This window comes from Leopardus geoffroyi, chromosome E3 (genome assembly GCF_018350155.1).
Source record: "Leopardus geoffroyi isolate Oge1 chromosome E3, O.geoffroyi_Oge1_pat1.0, whole genome shotgun sequence".
Classification (NCBI taxonomy): Eukaryota; Metazoa; Chordata; class Mammalia; order Carnivora; family Felidae; genus Leopardus; species Leopardus geoffroyi.
The window spans coordinates 29,216,568-29,240,486 of NC_059340.1; the positions used below are offsets into that span (position 1 = coordinate 29,216,568).

General features: G+C 56.3%; 1 protein-coding gene across 4 annotated transcripts in view; it reads left to right on the forward strand.

Annotated features, from left to right (window-relative positions):
• Positions 1–23,919, forward strand: part of MYH11 (myosin heavy chain 11) — a 126,192-nt gene that overhangs the window by 94,814 nt on the left and 7,459 nt on the right. For all 4 annotated transcript variants that reach the window (XM_045461423.1, XM_045461424.1, XM_045461425.1 and 1 more), the window contains 23 exons: positions 68–137; positions 304–464; positions 2,043–2,151; positions 4,634–4,765; positions 4,857–5,063; positions 5,945–6,082; positions 7,163–7,286; positions 7,626–7,797; positions 9,341–9,553; positions 11,547–11,691; positions 14,103–14,309; positions 15,698–15,802; positions 15,891–16,043; positions 16,271–16,519; positions 18,284–18,496; positions 18,808–19,020; positions 19,265–19,426; positions 19,813–19,941; positions 20,263–20,351; positions 20,797–20,920; positions 21,504–21,712; positions 22,857–22,965; positions 23,047–23,219. In XM_045461423.1, coding sequence (XP_045317379.1) covers positions 68–137; positions 304–464; positions 2,043–2,151; positions 4,634–4,765; positions 4,857–5,063; positions 5,945–6,082; positions 7,163–7,286; positions 7,626–7,797; positions 9,341–9,553; positions 11,547–11,691; positions 14,103–14,309; positions 15,698–15,802; positions 15,891–16,043; positions 16,271–16,519; positions 18,284–18,496; positions 18,808–19,020; positions 19,265–19,426; positions 19,813–19,941; positions 20,263–20,351; positions 20,797–20,920; positions 21,504–21,712; positions 22,857–22,965; positions 23,047–23,219 — 3,606 coding nt within the window. The remainder of the gene's footprint in view (positions 1–67; positions 138–303; positions 465–2,042; positions 2,152–4,633; positions 4,766–4,856; positions 5,064–5,944; positions 6,083–7,162; positions 7,287–7,625; positions 7,798–9,340; positions 9,554–11,546; positions 11,692–14,102; positions 14,310–15,697; positions 15,803–15,890; positions 16,044–16,270; positions 16,520–18,283; positions 18,497–18,807; positions 19,021–19,264; positions 19,427–19,812; positions 19,942–20,262; positions 20,352–20,796; positions 20,921–21,503; positions 21,713–22,856; positions 22,966–23,046; positions 23,220–23,919) is intronic.

Genomic DNA, 23,919 nt, shown 5'->3' on the forward strand with positions numbered 1-23,919 from the left:
GGCCGTGTGAGCCAGGCCAGGGGGAGGGGAGGCGTTGGGTCAGTGACCCCCGCCCTTGTGTCTCCAGCTACGAGATCCTGGCTGCCAACGCCATTCCCAAAGGCTTCATGGACGGGAAGCAGGCCTGCATTCTCATGGTGAGCCCTGCCCCCAGCCCCCCCCCCAGAAGTCCGACGGCAAACCTCCCGGCCCCTGATGGCGTCGCCAGGAGCTCATGGGGGGCGGGACTCTCCTTAACATGCCTCACGTAGGCCCCGTGTCCCAGCCGAGAATGGGAACACCTGTCCCCCTTTCCTCCTCCAGATCAAAGCCCTGGAACTCGACCCCAACTTGTACAGAATCGGGCAGAGCAAAATCTTCTTCCGAACGGGGGTCCTGGCCCATCTGGAAGAGGAACGAGACTTGAAGATCACCGACGTCATCATGGCTTTCCAGGCCATGTGTCGCGGCTACCTGGCCAGAAAGTAAGGACCCCCATGCCGTATCGCCTCCTGGCAAACAGCCCAGACGCGCACACTCCCAGAGGCTCTCGGGCCTCTTGTCCTGCTTCCCTGCTTCTACGAGACGGTGTAGTTTCAGAGGCATCCGTGACTGACTGGCTGCTTTCGGTGGCAGAGACAGAAATGGTGCGGCTTTAGAGACACGCACTAGTCACCAGGGCAGGCCGGGAAGGGGGTAAGATCGTGGCCTTGGAGTTTTAGATGTGGCTCCCCACTTACTTGCTGGTGAACCTTGGACAAGTTACTCTCTCTCTCTCTCTCTGAGGCTCAGGTCTCTCCACTGGAGAATGAGGATACTCCCACTTGCCCCATGGGGTTGTCAGTGAGGAGTCCATGAAGTGTGGCATGAAGAGGGCTGAGAGCAGGGCCTGGTTATCGTGTGAGAAGTGTGAGAATGTGGTAAAGAATCTGAGGAAAGAGTGTCGGGCTGCATCTGTAGCCCCATGTCCGAAAGGGGTTCATAAGGCAGAGTCTTGGACGATTGTGAAGCCTGGGGTCTGTGTGAGGCCTGAGGTTCCTCAAGGAAACTCACATCCCAAAGAGGAGGACAACAGGGCTGGCAGACTGGCTCTCTATCCAGGGCATGTGTTACCACGAGGTACAGACCACGCTCTTATGGGCAGAGCCCTGACAGTGTTGGGCTGCTTCATTGCCAAGTGGATCCAAGACAGGCAAGGCCAGAAGTGGGGAGCTTGCAGTCCAGGGACAGACCTCCGTTGTTGAATTTCATAACTAAATTCTCTGATGCCGCTCCTCCCAGCCTCGCTAAGTAGAGAGTTCACCCGTGTTTCAAGATGGCGGCCGAGCAGGGAAAAGAGGAAGGAGCTCTCTGTGCTGTGGTTTCGCAGGCCCAGCAGCCCTTAAACAGGAAGAGCGCTGGTTCGGTGTCAGATTTGAGATTTCTAAAATGCACTCGAAGGAGAGAAGAGGTCTGTCAGACACTCAGCTTTGAGGAAGACATGGGACGGTTGGAGATGTGTAGGAATGGCCTTCCTTGGTGTAGTTTGGACCACCGTCCCGAGTCCAGGCTATTTTGTGAGCTGGGGTTTTCCTGGCCCATGAAGGAGCAGGGCTCTGGCCTCCAGATTAGTTAAATGGTCTGTGCCCAGACAACGTGCGTGTGCTGATGCTCGGAGCTTCCTGAAGAATCTGGGTGGGAGAGGGGCGCCTGGGCGGCTCAGTCGGTTGAGCATCCGACTTGGGCTCAGGTCATGACCTCACTGTGCGTGGGTTCGAGCCCCGCATCAGGCTCTCTGCTGAGCCTACTTTGATCCTCTCTGCCCTTCTCTCTCTGCCCCTTGCCCACTCAGACTCTCTCAAAAATGAATAAACATATACATATATAAAGAATATATATATATATACATAAAGAACCTGAGCTGGAGAGAATGGGGGGATGTCCCCACACGAGTCACAAAACCACATGCCCAGCAGCTGCGTCTTGCTTTCGGGATGCTGCGGGACAGGACCCCGTGGATAACACGGGGAGGCGGGTGCCGGGCCCCCCAGGGCTCCTCACGACGTCCCCTTCCGTCTCCCCAGGGCCTTCGCCAAGCGGCAGCAACAGCTGACAGCCATGAAGGTGATTCAGAGGAACTGCGCGGCCTACCTCAAGCTGAGGAATTGGCAGTGGTGGAGGCTCTTCACCAAAGTGAGTGCTCCGCTCCCCGCCCCCCCCCCCCCCCACCCCGCTCTGGGGACGCTCAGCCCGGGCTGTCCCCTCCAGATGCTCCCGAAGCGGGGCTGTTGACCTTGAATGACCTTGGCTGTGATCCAGAGCATTTCCATCACCGCAGGGACCCCCTCGCGTGGCTCATTTGTGGCCACGCCCACTTCCCCGCCATAGTCCCATCGCCGCTCATCGGTTTTCCGTTACCGTGATTTGACCATTTCTAGAACGTTACATAAATGGAGTCCTCCGACCTGGCATCGTGGGGACTGGCTTTTTCACAAAGCACCCTCCCCTGGAGATCCTTCCAGGTTGTTGGGGTATCCACTGTATGCTCCTCTGGGGACAAAACTTGTTCTTGCCGGGTCACTAGCTGTCACAAACTGTTGTGCCAAGTGGTGACAGACAGTCTGTGACAGACACAGCCTCCTCTTATGTGCCTGTGAGTGAGAAAATTGGCACAAAGCTTTTTCGTCGAGCAATATTGATCGAGCTCCCGTTGTGTTCCAGGCATGTGCGAGGTGTTGGGGGTCCCGCGGGGGGAAGAGACATCATGGGCTCTGGTCTCATGAATGTTCTAGTTGAGCGGGCGAGCAGACAGGGAGCAGATAAACACGGAAATAAATACCTAAAGGTGGAATGGGACAAGTGGAGGGAAGGAGCCAGAGTCTACACAACAGGGGATTCCCTGGGGCCAGGTGAGGGCTTGAACACAAGGAGTCAGGAGTCGGCCTAGGGAAGAACAGGAAGGGGAAGCTTCTTCTTTGAAAGGTTCATCTTCATTGACCCGACTTCTGAAAAATTGTCCTAAGGAAGCCATCTGAAATAAAGAAAACCAGAAATTCAGGGTATTTGTTATGGCCTTGTTAAAATAGCAAACTGTCAGGGCACCCGGGTGGCGCTGTTGGTTAAGCGTCCTATTCTTACTTTCAGCCCATGTCATAATCTCACAGTTTTGTGGGTTCGAGTCCCACATCAGGCTCTGTGCTGAGAGTGCAGGGCCTGCTTGGGATTCTCTCTCTCTCTCTCTCTCTCTGTCTCTCTCTCTGTCCCTGCCCCTCCCCCACTCATGCTGTCTCTGTCTCAAAATAAATAAATAAATTTTAAAAAGAAACTTTAAAATAGCAAAATGCCAGTGTCCAGCCCCAGCAGACTCATTAATTTAATAGAATGTTTTTAACTCTTAAAAATGATGGCTGTCTAAAAACCCTCGACAAAGTAGGGTTGGAGGGAACATACCTCAACATAATAAAGGCCTTATATGAAAAACCCTCCGTGAACATCATACTTGATGGAGAAAACCTGAGAGCTTTCCCCTAAGGTCAGGAACGATACAGAGATGTCCTCTCTCACCACTTTTTTTTTTTTAATGTTTATTTTTGAGAGAGAGAGAGAGACAGAGCTCCCGCGGGAGAGGGTCAGAGAGAGAGGGAGACACAGAATCCCAAGCAGGCTCCAGGCTCTGAGCCATCAGCACAGAGCCCAATGCAGGGCTTAAACTCACCAACCGTGAGATCGTGACCTGAGCCAAAATTGGATGCTCAACGGACTGAGCCACCCAGGCGCCCTCCCACTTTTTTTTTTTTAATGTTTCTTTATGTATTTTTGAGGGAGAAAAAGAGAGTGCACATGAGCAAGGGAGCGGCAGAAAGGGAGGGAGACACAGAATCCCAAGCCGGCTCCACACTGTCAGTGCAGAGCCCAACGTGGGGCTTGAAACCACAAACCGTGAGATCATGACCTGAGCCCATATCAAGAGTTGCACATTTAACTGACTAAGCTACCCGGGTGCCCCTCACCACTTCTGTTCGACAAAAATGACAGCTATCAGAAAAGAAAGTTGTCAAGATGATAGAACGGCATGGGGTAATAATAACAATAATAATAATAATAATAATAATAATAATAATAATAACAACCACCTTACAGTTTAAAGTAATGGAAGCAGCATATAAAATTGGGCAGCATGATCTCGGGTGTATTTGGTAAAAGGCTGGCAGGAAGTGTCGATAACACCTGTAACGACCTTGATGGGGAGGTAGGATGTGGGAGATTTTTTTTCTTTTTTCTCGTTTTCCCCTCGGAAGGAAACATGTTGGTTTGTCCGCAGTAATGCTCTCTGGGCAGGGACTGCATGGGAGAAGGGGAGACTTCTTCCTTGACGCTCGGCACCTTTCTCGGTTGCCCTAGTTGACCGTTTCCCAGCCTCGGTGCCGTGGGTGTCCGGGGATGGACCGTCTTGTGTTCTGGCCGCCGTCCCCATGCGTTCTAGAACATGCGGTGGCATCCCCGACCTCTGGGCGCTAGGTGTCGGCGGGGTCCCCGGGAGTTCCCAGGGGTCCCCCCCCCGGGGGGGTGCGGGCTGGGGTACGCCCACCCCTGGTGGCGGAGCGCGATCTCGGTCGCGACGGGAGCCCGTCCTTCGTGTGCTGAGCGCAGCTCACGCGTGCCCGCGTCCGTGCAGGTGAAGCCGCTGCTGCAGGTGACGCGGCAGGAGGAGGAGATGCAGGCCAAGGAGGACGAGCTGCAGAAGACCAAGGAGCTGCAGAAGAAGGCGGAGAGCGAGCTCAAGGAGCTGGAGCAGAGGCACACGCAGGTAGCGGGCCGGGCGCGGCTGGGGCTGTGGGCGGCCGGCCGGGCGCGCCCCCGCGGGGCTCAGCCGCCGCCTGCCTTCTCCCCGCGGGCAGCTGGCCGAGGAGAAGAGCCTGCTCCAGGAGCAGCTGCAGGCCGAGACGGAGCTGTACGCCGAGGCCGAGGAGATGCGGGTGCGCCTGGCGGCTAAGAAGCAGGAGCTGGAGGAGATCCTGCACGAGATGGAGGCCCGCCTGGAGGAGGAGGAAGACCGGGGCCAACAGCTGCAGGCCGAGAAGAAGAAGATGGCCCAGCAGATGCTGGTAAGGCCCACCGAATCGCTTGGCCCTCACCGCAGGGTCCCACGTGTCCCCGTTGGCTGGGTGTGGGGACCGGGGGTTGGAGAGGAATGGCCGTCTGCCCGAGGCCACACGGCCAGGGTGGGGACTTGAAGGCAGGCCCCCCCCACTCTCTTCCGCCCGGCACTCCGCCCACGAAAACCTTCTCAGGCACAACCCCACGTGAGGGGCAGGCGCATCAGTTAGCGATCGCTGCGGGAGGAAGCCCCCAGAACTTAGCAGCCGTTGTGTCACAGGGTCAGGGGTCTGCGAGCGGCCCGGCCGGGAGGTTCTGGCTCAGGGTCTGTCATGAGGCTGCACTTGGGACGGGAGCCCAGGGCTGGAGGACCACCCCCCTCTCCATCCACGAGGCTCACTCCTGTGGCTGTCAGCAGGAGGCTTCCATCCCTCACCTGGGGGCTGCTCCCTGGGGCTGCCGGAGGGTCCTCACTGCAGAGCGGCTGGCTCCCCTGCAAGGAGGGGTGGATCCGGAGGGGGAAGAGGAGAGGAGAGCACGGTGCCTCGAAGAGCCTAATGTCGGGCGTTACACTCCGCGGCTTCTTCCCGATTTTATCTGTTGGAACCGCTTGCTAAGTCTGGCCCGCGCTGAAGGGGAGAGGGCCAAAGAATTTGTGGACATAGTTTGAAACGGCCACAGTATCTACTGTTCCCGTTTGACGGACGGGGAAAACTGAGGCCCCGTGAAGCCAAGTGGTTTCCCAAAACTTGTATTTCCAGTAAAAGGAGACCGCAGAGCACAGGGGCGAGGAGGCCCAGCCTCGGGGTGGGTCAGTCCCCAGCGCTCCGAGGAAGGGACTCTACGGTGAGCAAGGCTGTGATTTTTTTTTTTCCCTTCCCCCACCAAGGACCTGGAGGAGCAGCTGGAGGAGGAGGAAGCTGCGAGGCAGAAGTTACAGCTCGAGAAGGTCACGGCCGAGGCCAAGATCAAGAAACTGGAGGACGATATTCTGGTCATGGATGATCAGAACAACAAGCTGTCCAAAGTGAGTGGGGCCAGCGTCTGCGTTAACACGGCAGGCTCCACGGGGCCGAGGGCTCCGGATACTTGCCCCTTCGGGCCAAATACGAGACGCCGGAGGCCACGCAGAGGGCTCTGGCTTCAGCAGCGGGAGGCGGCCTCCTGACTGCCGTCCAGATACCGGCGGGCCGTGGACGGGGTCCCCGGTGGTCCCACCGGCACCGGGTCTCAGAAACTCTGTGCCAGTGGAGCCCCCCTGGGTGTGCAAAGGCAGCCACGTGTGCCTGACTCTTGGGGGCCTCTCCCTCATTCTCGTGGACTGCTTCCAGTCCGTAATAGGGTGACCGGCTGTCCTGCTTCGTCTGGGACTGAGGGCTTTCCGGGATGGGGACTTGTAGTGCCCCGATGTCCCCATGTAAACTGCAGTGCGCAGGCCCCCCCTAGGCAATAACCACTCCCCAGCCCCACCGAGTTTGGGCTCCCTTTAGTTCTTTGAGCTAGATGTCAGCTGGCCACCTGCCATGAGCCAGGCCCTGTTTGGGGTGCAGGGCCTATATGGTGAAGGAGGGCGCTGCTCTGGCTCATACTCTAGTGAGGCAGAAAATAGATAATCATACACCTAGCCATTAATGACCATCACAGTCAGGTTTCTGAAGGATGTTCATCATATTGTAAAAATACAGCACTGAGGGATGGAAACCAGGCATTCAGGGAAGGCTTCCTGGAGGAAGCGGCATCGAAGTGGGAACCTGACAAATGAAGAGTGGCTGGAAGGGGAGTGGAGGAACAGCTCAACAGATGGTCCTATCTGTGCAAAGTCCCTGTGGCAGAGAACAGCTGACATGTGGTCATAAGGGAAGAGGGCACGCCTGCCCGGAACATGAAGTAGGAGGGGCAGAGGTCCCATGAGATGAGAAGTGACTGGGTTATAGGGAATTACTTTTAAGGAACTTCTCTTTATCATTTTAAACCTCAGCGTGGCACTTGGTATTCAGGGGGGGTTCCCTGCCAACTGTTGATCTGGAAATTACTAAAAGTGAAAGGCCCGTCTTGCAGAAGAGAAACAAAAAAAGCTACCGATATTTCTCTTTCTTTTCCCAAAAAGGAGCGAAAACTCCTCGAAGAGAGGATTAGTGATTTAACCACAAATCTTGCAGAAGAAGAGGAAAAGGCCAAGAACCTTACCAAGCTAAAAAACAAGCACGAATCTATGATTTCAGAACTGGAAGGTAACCCAGCCACCCCCAACAGGGTTTCAAATGGACGTGGTAAAGCTGGGAAGATCAGAGAGCAGATCTGAGCGTGGCACGTTGTTTCAGGAGAGGTACAGCCCTCCCCAGGCTCCCGCGGCCAATACGCCAGTAATCGTCAAGGGGCTTTTCATCAGCACTGACTTTCTTGCCACAAGATAGCGGTCCGGGCTGTGACGGTTACCTGTAGGGCCGGGTGCGTGCGTGCGTGCGTGTGTGTGTGTGTGCGCGTGCGAACTGCCCGAGCAGAAAGGCTTGTCCTCCGGGCGCCTTTCTGGTAGCTGCCGTCTCCTGAGGGGGCCCCTGGCTTTGTCACAGTGCGGCTGAAGAAGGAGGAGAAGAGCCGGCAGGAGCTGGAGAAGCTGAAGAGGAAGCTCGAGGGCGAGGCCAGTGACTTCCACGAGCAGATAGCAGACCTGCAGGCACAGATCGCGGAGCTCAAGATGCAGCTGGCCAAGAAGGAGGAGGAGCTGCAGGCCGCCCTGAGCAGGTAGCCTGGCCTGCGGGGGGTGCATCCTGACGTCCTGTGTTCATGTGTCCCGGGGGACCCACAGTGGGCCCCATCTTCCTCCTCCTCCAGGCAGGCCTCCGTCCTCCCGGGTGCCTCCCCTGCCCTGCTTATACTTCCACAACGGTGCCACTGACTTTCTTCTGTCCCCGCCAAGCCCATCCTGTCTCTGTGTGTCCCCTGCTCCCGCCGCGTCTGCCCCTCAGACCTCCAGGCCTCTCTCATCTGCAGTTGCCCATGGAGTCCTTTCCACTGGCATGTCCGAGAACGGGATGAGCCTCCTGCCCCTCCCTCGTAGGGCCCTCGCCGTGAATGCCCGTCTCCCCCGACTTTTGCCCACCGCTCTCCTCCTGCCCCTGGGCTGCAGCAGCCCCCAGATCCCGCCAGTCCTTTGGAAGCGGTGGCGACCCCATTCCCTGTTTGCCCTTCTCCCAGCTCCTGGCTGGGTTCATGCCTCATACTGGGAATCCTGCAGCCCCAGCTAAGGGTTGTTTTCCTATTCGCTGCGTGCCGGGCTCTTTCCAGACGGTATGTTCTTTCACACCTGGCCGGTACGCTGCTGTGATCTCCACGTCACTGAGCCGGAAGCCGTGCTTGGGGACGTGAAGGAACGCGTGATCGTCACACAGTCTTGCGGAGGCGGGGCTGGGGTGAAAGCCCCAGAACTTTCTCACTGATCCCCTGGCCAGGTCTATCTCTTCCAGCGTGGGCTGCGGAGGGCGCGAGGGCGATGAACCACAAACGTCACCTGGGGCGCGAACCCATGCTGGCTTGTGCAGGGAAGGCCGGCTTCCTTAGCCTGGTGCTCAGAGGCACCCCCCCCCCGCCGTCCCCCCACCGCCACGTACAGCCGGACCCAGCCGACCATCTAGCTTTCTCTCTTAACTGCTCCCCATTCCCAAGCTCACTACCATCTCGCTTTTCCCTTTGCATCCACCACGGCAAAACAAGAGCCCGGCTCCACCGTGCGTCAGGAGGGAGCTGCCTTCCATGAAAGTCCTCACGTGCTCCCGGCCATTTGGACGAGGCTTCTCCCGTCCCACCTTGACCCACGGTTGCTGCCTCCCCCACACTGGGGGCCCTGGTTTAAATACCTCCCCGAGCAATACCTGGTCACCTGCTTCGCATGGAGCAGGCACTCAGCCACCGGTAGAGCAAAGAGGAGAAAGGAAAACGAGTAGTTCCTAGGGAGAAATAATTGTCCGATGTTTACAAAGCATCTGTTAAGCACCTGCTGTGTACTAGGTGCCTTGCTAGTCTGGGGCCATGCTCTGCGCGCACACACACACACACACACACACACACACACTCACCACTGTTTATGGACCTCAGACGAGTCCTAATGTGCACGCAGTCCAACCTAGCAGGAAGGGGTCCACCGTGTCTCGGGGACATGGGGGGGAACATGCTTTTGATATCCAAGGAACAGGGTTATCTGGTCCCTGGAAACAATTTTTGGCCACGCCGTGAGATCTCGGGGGCCAGAGACCCCAGGGCCTTCACCAGGCTGGTCTGTCGCTGGCAGGCTGGACGATGAAATCGCTCAGAAGAACAACGCTCTCAAGAAGATCCGGGAGCTGGAGAGCCACATCTCAGACCTGCAGGAGGACTTGGACTCAGAACGGGCCGCGAGAAACAAGGCCGAGAAGCAGAAGCGGGACCTGGGGGAGGAGCTGGAGGCGCTCAAGACGGAGCTGGAGGACACGCTGGACAGCACGGCCACCCAGCAGGAGCTCAGGTGGGAGACCGGCCGCAGAGCCGCCCCCGCCCCGCCGCGTGCATCAGGTGGCTGGTGGAAAAGGGGCAAACCCAGGGCGGATCCTGAATGACAGGGTTCCTTGGGCCCTACGGTTACCGCCTCGGGTTTTTTTGTTTATTTATTTTGAGAGAGAGTGCGAGAGCAGGGGAGGGGCGCAGAGAGAGAGAGAGAGAGAGAGAGAGAGAGAGGGAATCCCAAGCAGGCTCTGCACTGTGAGTGTGGAGCTCGATGCAGGTCTCGTACTCACGAGCTGGGAGATCATGACCTGAGCCAAAATCAGGAGTCCGAAGCTCAACCAACTGAGCCACCCAGGCACCCCTGTGATAACATTTTCAAAGTAACATTTGTTGGGTTTGTCCTTAAGATTTGCTACGGGCTAACAGACACCAGCAACAACAACAACAAAAACACCCCAAAACAAAGAAACCGAAAAACCCAGAACAGAAACAGATCACTTGTTGGATAATGAATACTGAGTTCAATGAAAGTAGGTCACTTATTCATTCAACAAACATGCAAATGGATTTTGAGTGCATCCTTTATCAGGTGCTGTGCTAAGTCTGAGGTTGATGTCCCACACTTTAGGTTTTGTGCCACACCCATCACCTGGGCCTAGAAGCCAGCAGTTTTCTGCCCCCTTCCCACCTGGCCAATGACACAGAAAAGCCCTTGGATGGGCGCCTGGGTGGCGCAGTCGGTTAAGCGTCCGACTTCAGCCAGGTCACGATCTCGCGGTCCGTGAGTTCGAGCCCCGCGTCAGGCTCTGGGCTGATGGCTCGGAGCCTGGAGCCTGTTTCCGATTCTGTGTCTCCGTCTCTCTCTGCCCCTCCCCCGTTCATGCTCTGTCTCTCTCTGTCCCAAAAATAAATAAAATGTTGAAAAAAAAAATTTTTTTAAAAAGAAAAGCCCTTGGTGCAGTCTTCAAATGCACGAGCTCAAAGCCAGATCATTTGGGTTCAGATTCTGGCTCTATGACACAGTGGATGTACCAACATGGGCTAAGAATCTCTTGGCCTTAGATTTCTCCTCTGTAAACTGGAAAAATTAATGTATCTCCCTCTAAGGGTCACTCTGAAGATTATACGAGATGATGTCTATAAAGAACTTAGGGCAGGGCGCCCGGGTGGCTCAGTCGGTTGAGCGTCCAACTTCCACTCAGGTCATGATCTTGCCGTTTATGAGTTCCAGCCCCGTGTCGGGCTCTGTGCTGACAGCTTGGAGCCTGGAGCCTGCTTCGGATTCTCTGTCTCCCTCTCTCTCTGTCCCTGCCCCCTTGTGCTTCCTGTCTCTCTCAAAAATAAACATTAGGGGCGCCTGGGTGGCGCAGTCGGTTAAGCATCCGACTTCAGCCAGGTCACGATCTCGCGGTCCGTGAGTTCGAGCCCTGCGTCGGGCTCTGGGCTGATGGCTCAGAGCCTGGAGCCTGCTTCCGATTCTGTGTCTCCCTCTCTCTCTGCCCCTCCCCCGTTCATGCTCTGTCTCTCTCTGTCCCGAAAATAAATAAACGTTGAAAAAAAAAAAATTTAAAAAAAAAAAAAATAATAAATAAATAAACATTAAAAAAAAAAAAAAAGAACTTAGGACAAGGCCTGGCATATAATAAGTAAGCTCAATAAGTTAGAGCTAATATTAATATTTGAGGAACATTTTGTAATTCACAGATGTTTTTTCAACACGATTTTGAGTATTCTGTGCATTTATTTGCTGGCCTTGAGAGTGTATTGGCCTTTGGTGTATTTTTGTGCTGGCCTTGAGAGTTTCTGGGCAGGTGACATGCTCTTTACTTTGCCTCTGAGGAAATGCCCGGTCCAGAGAGGTTAGGGGACTCGGCCGAGGTCACACAGCCAGGGAGGGCTGATGATGGGGACTTCAGCTCTGAGTCCCCGGAGATCTCTTGTTGCTTTGCACGGCACTGTCGGAGGTGAACCCCTGTTTCCGGCCGACTGCCATCCACCGTGTTCTTCCTGCCCAGGGCCAAGAGGGAACAAGAGGTGACGGTGCTGAAGAAGGCCCTGGACGAGGAGACCCGGTCCCACGAGGCGCAGGTCCAGGAGATGAGACAGAAGCATACGCAGGCGGTGGAGGAACTCACCGAGCAGTTGGAGCAGTTCAAGAGGGTAAGTGGTGATTCGTGTGTGTGTGTGTGTGTGTGTGCGCGCGCGTGTGTGTGCACGTGTGAGACAGCATCATGCCGACAGCTTCACATAACCACGTATCTGGGTCTGTGCTGAGACGAATCACACACCGCACAAGAGCCTCATGACAGTGGTGGCAGCCAGCATTTATTCAGGGCGCGCCGTGCACGTATCCGTTAATCCCCACATCCACCTATGACGTAGGTACTCTTGAGCCCATTTTACACACGAAGGAACTGAGGTCAAGAGTGTCTAGAGGTGGGGGCGCCTGGGTGGCTCAGTCGGTTGAGCGTCCAGCTTTAGCTCAGGTCGTGATTTCATGGTTCGTGGGTTCAAGCCCCACGTCAGGCTCTGTGCTGACAGCTCAGAGTCTGGAGCCTGCTTCGGATTCTGTGTCTCCCTCTCTCTCTGCCCCTCCTCCACTCATGCTCTTTCTCTCTCAAAAATAAACATTAAAAAAAAAAAAAAGAGTGTCTAGAGGTGAGGAGACTCACCCAAGGCCACACAGCTAGTGACAAAGCCATGATTTGATTGCCCACTCCAGGGAAGGGTCTACAACACCCTGCCCTCTGCCCCCATTGCTTAGCCACAGTTGAGAACAACTTCTGGGTCGCTTAAGAGGGAGAACATTCTTTCCGTCTTCATTTCCCCGCAGGTCGGAGGAAAACAGCTCGCTCTCCGGCAGAGTTTGAGAATGACTGGGTTTAGTCGTTCTTTTCCCTCGTGCTTGGCTCTCTGGGGTGTGTGGGATTCGAGGCAGTTAAGTAGCCCGAGTCTGAATGCTTCACACCCAAAACTTCTTCTCCCTTGGGAGAATTTCCTTGTGTTTCCTTCCCAGGGGTGAGCTGTTTAGCTTGCAACATCCGGATGGTGTCCCTAAAGATCTGATTACATCCCCCTCAGCACTATGGCTCCCCCGATCCCTGCCCTTTCTAGATATCCGCCCCCCCCCCCCCCAGCTAGACTAAATGGGCACAGCATTACCTAAAAATTGTGGGCAGTTTGGGTTTCTCTCGGCAGCCAAGGTCACTCTTCTTCCCTGAGGGGGTTTACTGAGCACCTTTCCGCCTCTTCTAGAAGAATCTCCAATTTTCCTGTACAAGAGAACAGTGGCAACAGTCCCTTAGGTAGCACTGACCATGTGCCTGATACTGTTCCAATGCTTTCCAGACACGAGTTCATTTCATTTCATCGGGGGCCTTTGTTAAAATGCAGATGTCCGGGCCCCGCCTTCCACCCTCCTACAGGGGGGTCTTAGGCCCAGTGTCTGAAAAGTGCAGGGCAAGGCTGAGCCCCCCCGCACCTTCCAGGTGAGTAAAAGGACTCTTGTTAAGTGGGAGCTGAATACTAACGTTGAACACTGTGTCACTTCTTTGGACAAATAAGATTTGCTAATTGTCACTACACAACATACATTTTCTCTTACGGTGCTATGCTGAGTAAATGTGGTGAGAGTGAGTGAGACCCTTCTTCTTCCCGATCTTAGGGGAAAAGCTCTCACTTCTTCCCCACTGAGGATGTTTGTGTTTAGCTTGGGTTTGTTTGTTTGTTTAGAGATGGAGAGACAGAGATAGGAAGGGGCAGAGAGAGCATCCCTAGCAGGCTCTGTGCTATTAGCCCAGAGCCCAAGGCGGGGCTCAATCCCCTGAAATGTGAGATCGTGACCTGAGCCGAAATCTAGAATTGGACACTTAAGTGACTGAGCCATCCAGACGCCCCTAGCTTGTTTTTTGAAAATCAGAATTATTGAGGTCTGTGCAGTAAGACTCGTCAGTTTTAACTGTATAGTTCAACTAATTTCGACAAACATATGCATTTGTGTAACCACCACCCGTCATGATGGAGAACACTAGATTTTTTATTTTTAAACATTTTTAAATTTATTTTGAGAGAGAGAGAGAGAGAGAGAATCCCCAGCAGGCTCTGAGCTGTCAGCGCAGAGCCGGATGTGGGGCTCGAACTCCCTAACCAAGAGATCAGCATCTTAGCCGAAAGAAACAAGAGTCGGAAGCTTAACCGACTGACCCACCCAGGCGCCCCCCAACACTACATTTTTTTAAAATGATGCTGGAATGCAGTTTTTTTTTCTTTATTAAATGTTGGCCACAAAGAATAGGTCTGTCGGGACATGACGACAGGTTGGATGGAGCTTGTGGAATGCTGGTTTGCAACCTTTGAGCTTTAGCAGAACAGAATGCAAAATGTCTCACCAGGACCATGTGTCCCCCACCCTGCTGCGTTTCTCCCCGGAGGGGACAAGCACGGGTCCCTGCACCTCCCTGACCGGAGGGGAAGGGAAGGAGGGAGATCCACCAGTGACAAGAGTTAGGTTCTTAACCCACTTTCCTGGCCACAGCTGTAATGCCTTCCCTGCCCTGTGCTTCCCCGGCCAGGCCAAGGCCAACCTAGACAAGAACAAGCAGACGCTGGAGAAGGAGAACGCGGACCTGGCCGGGGAGCTGCGGGTCCTGAACCAGGCGAAGCAGGAGGTGGAGCACAAGAAGAAGAAGCTGGAGGTGCAGCTCCAGGAACTGCAGTCCAAGTGCAGTGATGGGGAGCGGGCCCGGGCCGAGCTCAATGACAAGGTCCACAAGCTGCAGGTGAGCGGCCTGCACGGCCAGCGGCCCTTGGAGCCAGCCCTGGGGGGACGAAGCTCTCCCCGGCTAACTGAAGTCTTTGGCTGCAGAGCAAGTCGGTTCCCTCTTGTAAGGTCCCTCGAGGAGAGGAGGGCTTCTCCCTCCTCAATTCACTCTTGAAAGGCCTTCTTCCGCTCCTTCAACAAGTGTATGAGTATTTGCTGTAGACCATGCACCATGTTTGACCCTGAGATACGTCAGCAAGAAAGACACATTCCCTGCCCCCATAGAACTCTGACCTAGTGGAGGGAAAGGCGTTTATAATTCCATGAGTGGGTGTAAAATGGCACTGTACGTAACTGGGGCGGGGACTGGCCGGAGGGAGGAGGAGTCGGGAAAGGCTTCCCAAAGAAGGAGGTATCATCTGAGATAAGTAGAAGTCTACCAGGCAGAGGGGACAGCATGTGCAAGGGCCCAGTGGTTAGTGGGAAATCAGAAGAGACCACATAAGTGATGCCAGAAAGCTGAGCTGGCAGGGGAAACATGGTACAAGATGGGACGAGGGAGGTAGGTTGTGGCCAGATGACACAGGGCCTTCGAGGCCCTGTTCTATGTACATTCATCTTTATTCCGTGCGACAAGTCGTCATTGAGGGGTTTTAACCTGAGCAGTGACAAGGTCTCTCGGTCTTTGGTCTTAGTTAGCTTTGACTTAGACACTTGGCCTGACGTCCATTCATGGGATCCAGGCACACTTTTGATAAATCAGTGTGCTTACAGCCTGGGACCAGAGGGCAGGGGGAGCATTAAGTAGGATTTCTTTCCACATGCCATTGAGAGCAGGGGTTCTGCTACCGTAACACAGGCAGTATCCTGGAGACGTAGAGTCAAGATTATTTACGTTCTCCTCGTAAGGGGGAGAGGATGGACGGTTGACTGATACCTCAGGAGAGGGCTTCTTACCTTTAGTGTCTGCATCTCTGGTTGGGGCATGAAGGTCAATGAAAGGGCAAAGAGTAGAGGCGAGGAAGAGGGTGGTGGGAACAGGGCCCTTGGAAGTCAAGGGCCATCTGCATCCCCTCTCCAACTTCAGGGAGCAGGCGAGTTGTCTAGACTCTCTAACCTGCTGCTTCATTTTTGCCAACCTTGGCAAGGATTCAGGGTCCATTTAGTAGGATCAGGAACAAGCCAATACAGTCTGGGGCTCAAAGAGGTTCTTAGAGCCAGGCCCCCCAACTTATAGGTGCTACACTTCCCTTGGGGGCCATGGGGTTACCATGATCAGGCCCCATAGCCCATGGCTATTTCTTAATCAGTGAATACAACGAGGCCTATCATGTGAGTCGAGAGACCTTCTCTTACTTAAGGATCCTGTTCTAGAGGGCTCTAACCACAGTCTCTTGGCACCCTCAGAATGAAGTGGAGAGTGTCACAGGGATGCTCAACGAGGCTGAGGGGAAGGCCATAAAACTGGCCAAGGATGTGGCATCCCTTGGGTCCCAGCTCCAGGACACCCAGGTGGGTATTCTGCCACGTGATTCAGAGGGAGCTGAGGTGTGGACTTCCCGGGGGTGGCTCCCTGAGACTTCCACATGGCATTTCGTAGGAGCTGCTTCAAGAAGAAACCCGGCAGAAACTCAATGTGTCCACCAAGTTGCGCCAGCTGGAGGACGAGAGGAACAGCCTGCAGGACCAGCTGGACGAGGAGATAGACGCCAAGCAGAACCTGGAGCGCCACATCTCAACTCTGAACATCCAGGTGCTGGCCGTGTGTCCTTGCCTTTCTAGGTGTAAGCCTTGAAGGGTAGCTCCGGAGCTCGGAGAGGCTGTGGTTGAGTGTTGGCGCCATTTTTGTTTGGCTCACTGGCTCCCCCTGCTGTTGAATTTCCTCCAGGAGGAGAAGGTGGTCTCGTCTCAGGGTGGAGTCAGGGATGGGACTCGCTCATTGGCCCTCCTTTCACCCCAACCCGGACGCTGTCATTTTAGCTCTCCGATTCGAAGAAGAAGCTACAGGACTTTGCCAGCACCGTGGAGGCCTTGGAAGAGGGCAAGAAGCGGTTCCAGAAGGAAATCGAAGGCCTCACCCAGCAGTACGAAGAGAAGGCAGCTGCTTATGACAAACTGGAAAAGACCAAGAACAGGCTTCAGCAGGAGCTGGACGACCTGGTCGTCGATTTGGACAACCAGCGGCAACTGGTGTCCAACCTGGAAAAGAAGCAGAAGAAGTTTGATCAGGTAGGGGCTGGAGGGCCGTCGGCTCTGTTCACGGACACGGGCTGGGGCGGGAGGGTCTTTGAAGCAGCTGGTGTGGCTGCCATGTATGTGTCTCCCACCCATCCTCCCAAGGAAAGCTAGCTTGCCTTGGGTGACCATGAAGCATCGGGGCTCCTAGGTCAGAGCGAGGAGAGCACTGGCTCTTGGACGTGACCTCCAGATATCCCCACCACCAGGGCCACCTGCGACCCCAGGGATGCCTTAGTTTCTAGCCCTGAGAAGGAAGGAAATTTATTTCACTTAACAAGTATTTATCGAGTGTCTCCTGAATACTCCACATAATTTAATGTTCCACCTTTCGATACCACTTGCCCCAACATTTCACGATGAAGAATTTCACGCACACAGCAAAGCTGAAGCACCGAAGAGTGAACACCTGTATACCCACCACGTGGATTGGATCATTAATGTTTTACCAAATTCGGATGAACTGTCATTGGATGCATTTCAAAGCAAATGACAGATTTCCCCCTCTATACTTCAGCACTCTGTGTCTTAACTGGAGTTCTTCTTTAACAGAAAATTTTGCTTCTTGTGTATACATGCAAATGCACAAATCTCAAGTATCCACTCACTGGAGTTCTGGTAAATGCATAGTACACCCATGTGGCCCAAACCCTTAAAAAATGCCAACTTTTAATACGCTACTCAGATTTAGCAAAGCTGATTTGGTGTGCAAGTGACTTGGGATGATCCTCGAAATCAATCTGGGGATTGTTTTGGGAGGCCAATGCCAGGGGCGTGGGGGCTCACTGCCCCTCCCCGCCTGGGCTCAGAGGAGCAGGCTTCCAGGCGTCACGCTGGCTCTGTCCTTCTCCATCTCAGGCAGCCAGCCTGTCTTCACTGCTTCCACTATGCTGCCCCATTACTGGCTTGAGGGCCTGGGCTCGCTTCTTTTATTTCCCTGTCACACATCACGTAGGGCTTTGTGCTGACTGCTGTTTTGGGGGCCCCTATTACTCACCTGTCTTCGCTCACTTCTCAAAGCCTGGTTTTTGGATGTGTCAGTGTATACGCTTACGCCGCTGTCTGTGCGGATGACATTAACGTCGGCCCGGAGTGTTCCTTGAACTGCCTCTCCAAGGACAGAGCTAAGTATGTGCCGCTCTGTCCACACGCTCGCCCTTTCCCTCCTCTGGCTCAGAGAGTGCTTTTGAGGGCTGGAGATGAGTGGCCATGATAAAAAGAATTAGTGGCCTCTGGCAGGATTAAATGTCACTGTGACCTCACTAGTAGTATGTTCGAACCAGCACGGGCAGCATTAGTGATTTCAAAGCACAAAGACTCGGCAGGTGCTGGCTCTGAGTAAGGTCCACCCACTGGAAGTCAGAAGGAAGCTCTTTATTAACTATCTGCATAGATGCCTTAATGACTTACACCGACCCTGAAGAAATTCAGGCAGGAGGCTGCTTGCGCTTATTTGCAATTGAAAGGGAGCCTGGGTGGCTCACTGGGCTAAGCGGCTGAGCGTCAGACTCTTGCTTTTGGCTCAGGTCATGATCTCTAGGTTTGTGGGTTCGAGCTCCGCGTCGGGCTCTGAGCGGACGGTGCGCAGCCTGCTTCAGATTCTCTCTCTGCCTCTCTCCCTCCCTCCCTCTCTCTGCCCCTCCCTGCTTATGCTTTCTCCGTCTCTCAAAATGAATAAAGTTAAAGTTATTGTAAAAAGAAAAAAAAAAAAGGGAAGCCGAACTTCACCTCCGGGGCTGGGCTTCCGTTGTGTTGTAGTTGTTAGCCGAGGAGAAGAGCATCTCTTCCAAATACGCGGATGAAAGGGACAGAGCCGAGGCAGAAGCCAGGGAAAAGGAAACCAAGGCCTTGTCGCTGGCGCGAGCCCTCGAAGAGGCCCTGGAAGCCAAAGAGGACCTCGAGAGAGCCAACAAAATGCTCAAGGCCGAGATGGAGGGCCTGGTCAGCTCCAAGGATGACGTGGGCAAGAACGTAAGTGGCTCCTCCCTGTCTGTGCCTGTCCACAGGTCAGCAGCCCCCTCCCCACTATGCACTACCCACGGGGCGGGACGCGGGCACCCTGAGCCTCTTCCACGGGACAGGACCATCAGGACTGAAGGCCGTCACGCAGACGGGGACTGGTTGGAAACAGCACTTGGGGGGGGGTCCCCAAGGAAGACTCTGGCCTTGACTCTTGGTCCTGCATCCCGCGGGGGGGCAAAAGCCATCTGTGTGACCTCACAGAGCTGCCCGTCCCCACGGGTTGCCTGAGCGTCTTCATGAAGTCTCCCCTCCCGTGAAAGGTCCACGAGCTGGAGAAGTCCAAGCGGGCCCTGGAGACCCAGATGGAGGAGATGAAGACCCAGCTGGAGGAGCTGGAGGACGAGCTGCAGGCCACGGAGGACGCCAAGCTGCGGCTCGAGGTCAACATGCAGGCCCTCAAGGGCCAGTTTGAGCGGGACCTCCAGGCTCGGGATGAACAGAACGAAGAGAAGAGGCGGCAGCTCCAGAGGCAGGTAGTCTGGGTGGGGGGGTGTGGGGAGGGGAGGCGGCGGGGCCCGGACCCAAAGAGACTTGGTTCTCTCAGCCGCCTGCAACCTGGGAACGAGCAGACCCCTCCTGGGGGGGGCAGGGTAGGGGAGCTGTGCCCCCCCCCCCGCCCCCCGGCCCCGGGAGCTCTCCAAATGCTGGCCGCGGTGGGGGTAGGGCCTCCGAGGGACGGCCCGGCCCAGCAGCGCCCCCCCTCTCCCCCTCGCTCAGCTGCACGAGTACGAGACAGAACTGGAAGACGAGAGAAAGCAACGTGCCCTGGCAACGGCGGCCAAGAAGAAGCTGGAAGGGGACCTGAAGGACCTGGAGCTGCAGGCCGACTCGGCCATCAAGGGCCGGGAGGAAGCCATCAAGCAGCTGCGGAAACTGCAGGTGGGGGATGCGGGGCACGGGCCGAGGGAGGGGGTGGCTCCCCACTGGAGGGGAAGCCGGGCCAACAGCCGCAGGACGCAGGCCTGTCATGGGTGCCTGAATATTCAGCTGGGGTTTTCCACTGGGGTTCAGCCTCGGGGGGCCGTTTCCCACCCTGGGTAAGGCACAATCACCAGGCCTTTGGCCAAGGCCCTCGGACCACATGGCCATGTTGAGGTCTGCTGAGCCCCTCCGGAACGGTGCCCCCCGACAGCAACCTGGCCCCATGAGGTGGGGTGGGTGGGCCACGGGGACCTCTTTGTGGTTGATCTGAACTTCCTCGGGGCTGGCATGGAAAGATGGTGAGTTAGGACCTCTTGGCTTGTCCCTCCTGTTGACTCACGCAGGCCCAGATGAAGGACTTCCAGAGAGAGCTGGAAGATGCCCGTGCCTCCAGAGATGAGATCTTTGCCACCGCCAAAGAGAATGAGAAGAAAGCCAAGAGCTTAGAAGCCGACCTCATGCAGCTACAGGAGGTAGAGCCTTCTCGATGTGGGCCTTGCGGGGGGGCGGGGGTACTGTGGGCGGAGCCCGTGGCACCCACGCACCTCTTTCCCTCGTCCAGCACTCCACAGGGGCCGGCCCCTGGAGTGACGACAGGGGCAGACGTGGGATTTTCTCCTGTCCGGGACATGCAGGGCCTCCCCTGAGCTCAGAGGCGGCTCAGCGGCTTTCCAGGGTGGCCGTGGCCGTAGAAACTGCTGGAGTCTGGAGTAGGTGGCTTCTCGCTGGGGTTCAGCCCTTGCCTGGCAGATCAGCGGTTTCCCCCCTCCCCTCCCCTCCCCCGTGCTGTCCAGGATCTGGCCGCGGCTGAGAGGGCTCGCAAACAGGCCGACTTGGAGAAGGAGGAACTGGCAGAGGAGCTGACCAGCAGCGTCTCAGGAAGGTAGGGGGCCGCATCGGGAGAAGGGGGTCCCAGGCTCAGATGAGGACAGAGAGGCAGCTCATGGAAGAGACTCCTGAAAATGACAGTGTCCAGCCAAGCTTCTCACAAGGGTCTTGACCCCATTTGGGCATGTAGCCGGTTTCATTGGTTCTGAATGAACAGCATGGTGGGAGGGGACACGGGGCAAGGGGAGGGGGGGGAAGACATCCAAGAGGAGAGAGCTCGTCTTTCCTCCAGGCCCGGCTTTGCCCATAACGACGGGATAGAGTCCCGGCTCCCTACTTCCCAGCTGTGTGACTTTGGACAAGTGTCTAAGCCTCACTGGGCCTCAGTTTCCTTTTACAAAGGAGGGCGACTCCAAGGCATCACCTCACTCCTCCACACAGAGGTTATTTCCTAAGCCAGAGGGAGGCTGGAGCCCCAGACCCGCCTGCATTTCCCTTAGGAACACACTTCAGGACGAGAAGCGCCGCCTGGAGGCCCGGATCGCGCAGCTGGAAGAGGAGCTGGAGGAGGAGCAAGGCAACATGGAGGCCATGAGTGACCGCGTGCGGAAGGCCACGCAGCAGGTGGGGGCGGAGCAGGGCCAGGCTGCACCCTGTCACACGCCCCACACTGCTGCACTGCAAGCTCGGGGTTGGGGTGGAGAGCGGGGAGACGGGAGCAGGGGTCAAGTGCATCTGCTCCCTGCACCCTCTCCCTCCCCGCGTGGGCACGCGGCCCCGTCGCCATCTCAGCAGGCGGCCAGTGTATGTCTGGCTCCCTCCGGCAGACAACATGGGCCTGGAGAAAGGGCCTCGGGGGTCTCCTTCTTGCTGTCGCCCCAGCCTCTGGCCCCGGCCTTACACCAGTGAGCACTCAGTGACATTACTAAGCACCAGCTCCGCAACAGGTGCTGGGGCCCTGCCTTGTGACCTAGAGACAGGGAGCCTGGGTGGCCCCAGGACACTGCCTTTTGTGCTGCACCTTAAAGGAGGCCCAGGAAGGAACTGGTGGCTGGAGGAGGTGGGGAGGGCTCCTGGGGGCCCCTTCCCCAGCGACCCACATCGAAGCCCACCAAGGCTGGAGGCCACAGGCGTAGTGGGTCCTCTCAGTGGACCCGCCCCCCCACTCCCGTGCCCTCCATCCCCTGACCTTCACTGCCCTCCGCAGGCCGAGCAGCTCAACAACGAACTGGCCACGGAGCGCAGCGCGGCCCAGAAGAACGAGAGCGCAAGGCAGCAGCTCGAGCGGCAGAACAAGGAGCTCCGAAGCAAGCTGCAAGAGATGGAGGGGGCCGTCAGGTCCAAGTTCAAGTCCACCATTGCGGCACTGGAGGCCAAGATCGCGCAGCTGGAGGAGCAGGTGGAGCAGGAGGCCAGGTACGTGGGGCGCGGGCTCCAAAGAGCGGCCTGCTGGCCCAGGAGTACACGGCGGTCGGGGCTCAGGATCTCTGGACATCTGTCCTGGCTGTGGAACGAGCCCAGTGGTCCCCAGGCCGCAGCTGTGAGTGGAGAACCGCGTGTGATCAGGGGAGCGAGGCAGGCCTGGCCCCGAGAAGGCCCGTCCCAAACGGCCCTGAGTGGCAGGGGTCCTCCGTGAGGTCCGCTACCTTCCCCCGAGCACACTGGCTATGCCTGGCCTGTGTTCTCAGGATGTCGTGTTCACGGCCACCCAGGAAAGTGCAGATCAGCAACCCCATTCAGCACGTGCCAATATGGTCAGGCTTCTCGTTATAAAGAGAAAATAAGATCACGGCCCATCTGTGACCTTCAGACTACGAGGATTCTGACCCACTTTTTTTTTTTTTTTTTTTGGTAGTGGCTTTCTTGCCAAGTCACAGACCATACAAAAATTCAGCCTTTTGGGGCGCCTGGGTGGCGCAGTCGGTTAAGCGTCCGACTTCAGCCAGGTCACGATCTCGCGGTCCGTGAGTTCGAGCCCCGCGTCAGGCTCTGGGCTGATGGCTCGGAGCCTGGAGCCTGTTTCCGATTCTGTGTCTCCCTCTCTCTCTGCCCCTCCCCCGTTCATGCTCTGTCTCTCTCTGTCCCAAAGGTGAATAGACGTTGAAAAAAAAAAAAAAATTAAAAAAAAAAAATTCAGCCTTTTCACGTGTACTGCTCAATGGCCCTTTAGTATAGTTGTGGATAGCTGCACCCTCTGTACCGTCCAGTGTGGGACAGTTTCAACACCTCAGTAGGACACCCTGTAACCCCCTGGCCATCATCCTGATCTCCCCCAGCCCTCTGCAACCACAGATCTGCTTTCTGTCTCTCTTGTCTCTTGTGGATGTTTCATGTAAGTGGAATCCCACAGTCTGTGCCCTTCTGTGACTGGCCTCCCTCCCTGTGTCTTCTGCTGCGTTCCTTTTTAAGGCTGAGTACTGTTCGTCTGATTTGGGGGGTGAGCCCTGATTTGGGGCCCCTCGGGGAAAGCACTCACAGTGGGGGAGAGGCTGGTCGGGTCTACGTGCCAGGTGCAAGGGAGCCCATCCCCACTTCGCCCCCCTCCTCCCCCCATACGCAGAGAGAAGCAGGCGGCCACCAAGTCGCTGAAGCAGAAGGACAAGAAGCTGAAGGAGGTCCTGCTGCAGGTGGAGGATGAGCGCAAGATAGCGGAGCAGTACAAGGAGCAGGTAACCCGGGACTCCGGCCTCTCCCCGCCCCGCAGGGACCCCACGGCGCCCCCTGCTCACCCCCGGGCCTCTCCCTGACAGGCAGAGAAAGGAAACGCCAAGGTCAAGCAACTTAAGAGGCAGCTGGAGGAGGCGGAGGAGGAGTCCCAGCGCATCAATGCCAACCGCAGGAAGCTGCAGCGGGAGCTGGATGAAGCCACGGAGAGCAACGAGGCCATGGGCCGCGAGGTGAACGCGCTCAAGAGCAAGCTCAGGTGAGGCTCACGGGCCTCAGGTGCCCACAGGGAGTTTCTTTCCTGATGCAGAGGACACCCGCCCCCCCCCCCCCCCCCCGCTGCCCCGTTCCTTTCCAGGTTCTCCCCGCTCCCCAGCACTTAAGCGGCAGCACCACTGTGTGCCAGGCACATGAACAGGCCGCGGATCCACCAGGGCCCTGCCTTGGAGCAGTGGACCCTCTGTTCGAGGGGGAGAGAGCATCCCAAGCAGGCACTGCGCTGTCAGCACAGAGCCCAATATGGGGCTCGATCTCACAAACCATGAGCTCATGGCCTGAGCCAAAATCACAAGTTCGACACTTACCTGACGGAGCCACCCGAACGCCCCCTCGTGTGGTTTCTTTAATGATGCACGTCCCTTCCCAGCCCACCCTTGGGCGAGGAGAAGGAGAGGGAGGCACACCCCTGTCTCCTCAATCCTTGTCCTCACTGCTGCATTGCCCGTGTGGGTCCCTTCTCTCCAGAACCTCTTTTCTGGGTTTTCTCTTGACCACTTTGGTCTAATCAGGGTCTCCCATCCCTGCTGTTTGGGGCCGGATCATCCTGCCTCACAGGAGCTGGCCTGTGTTTGCAGGATGGGGCATGGCACGCTCTGGATTGTGACAACCGCCAATGTCTCCAGCCGTTGCTCAGTTCCCCGGGTGGGGGGTGCGGTCGCCCGGGGTCTCGAACCGCCGCC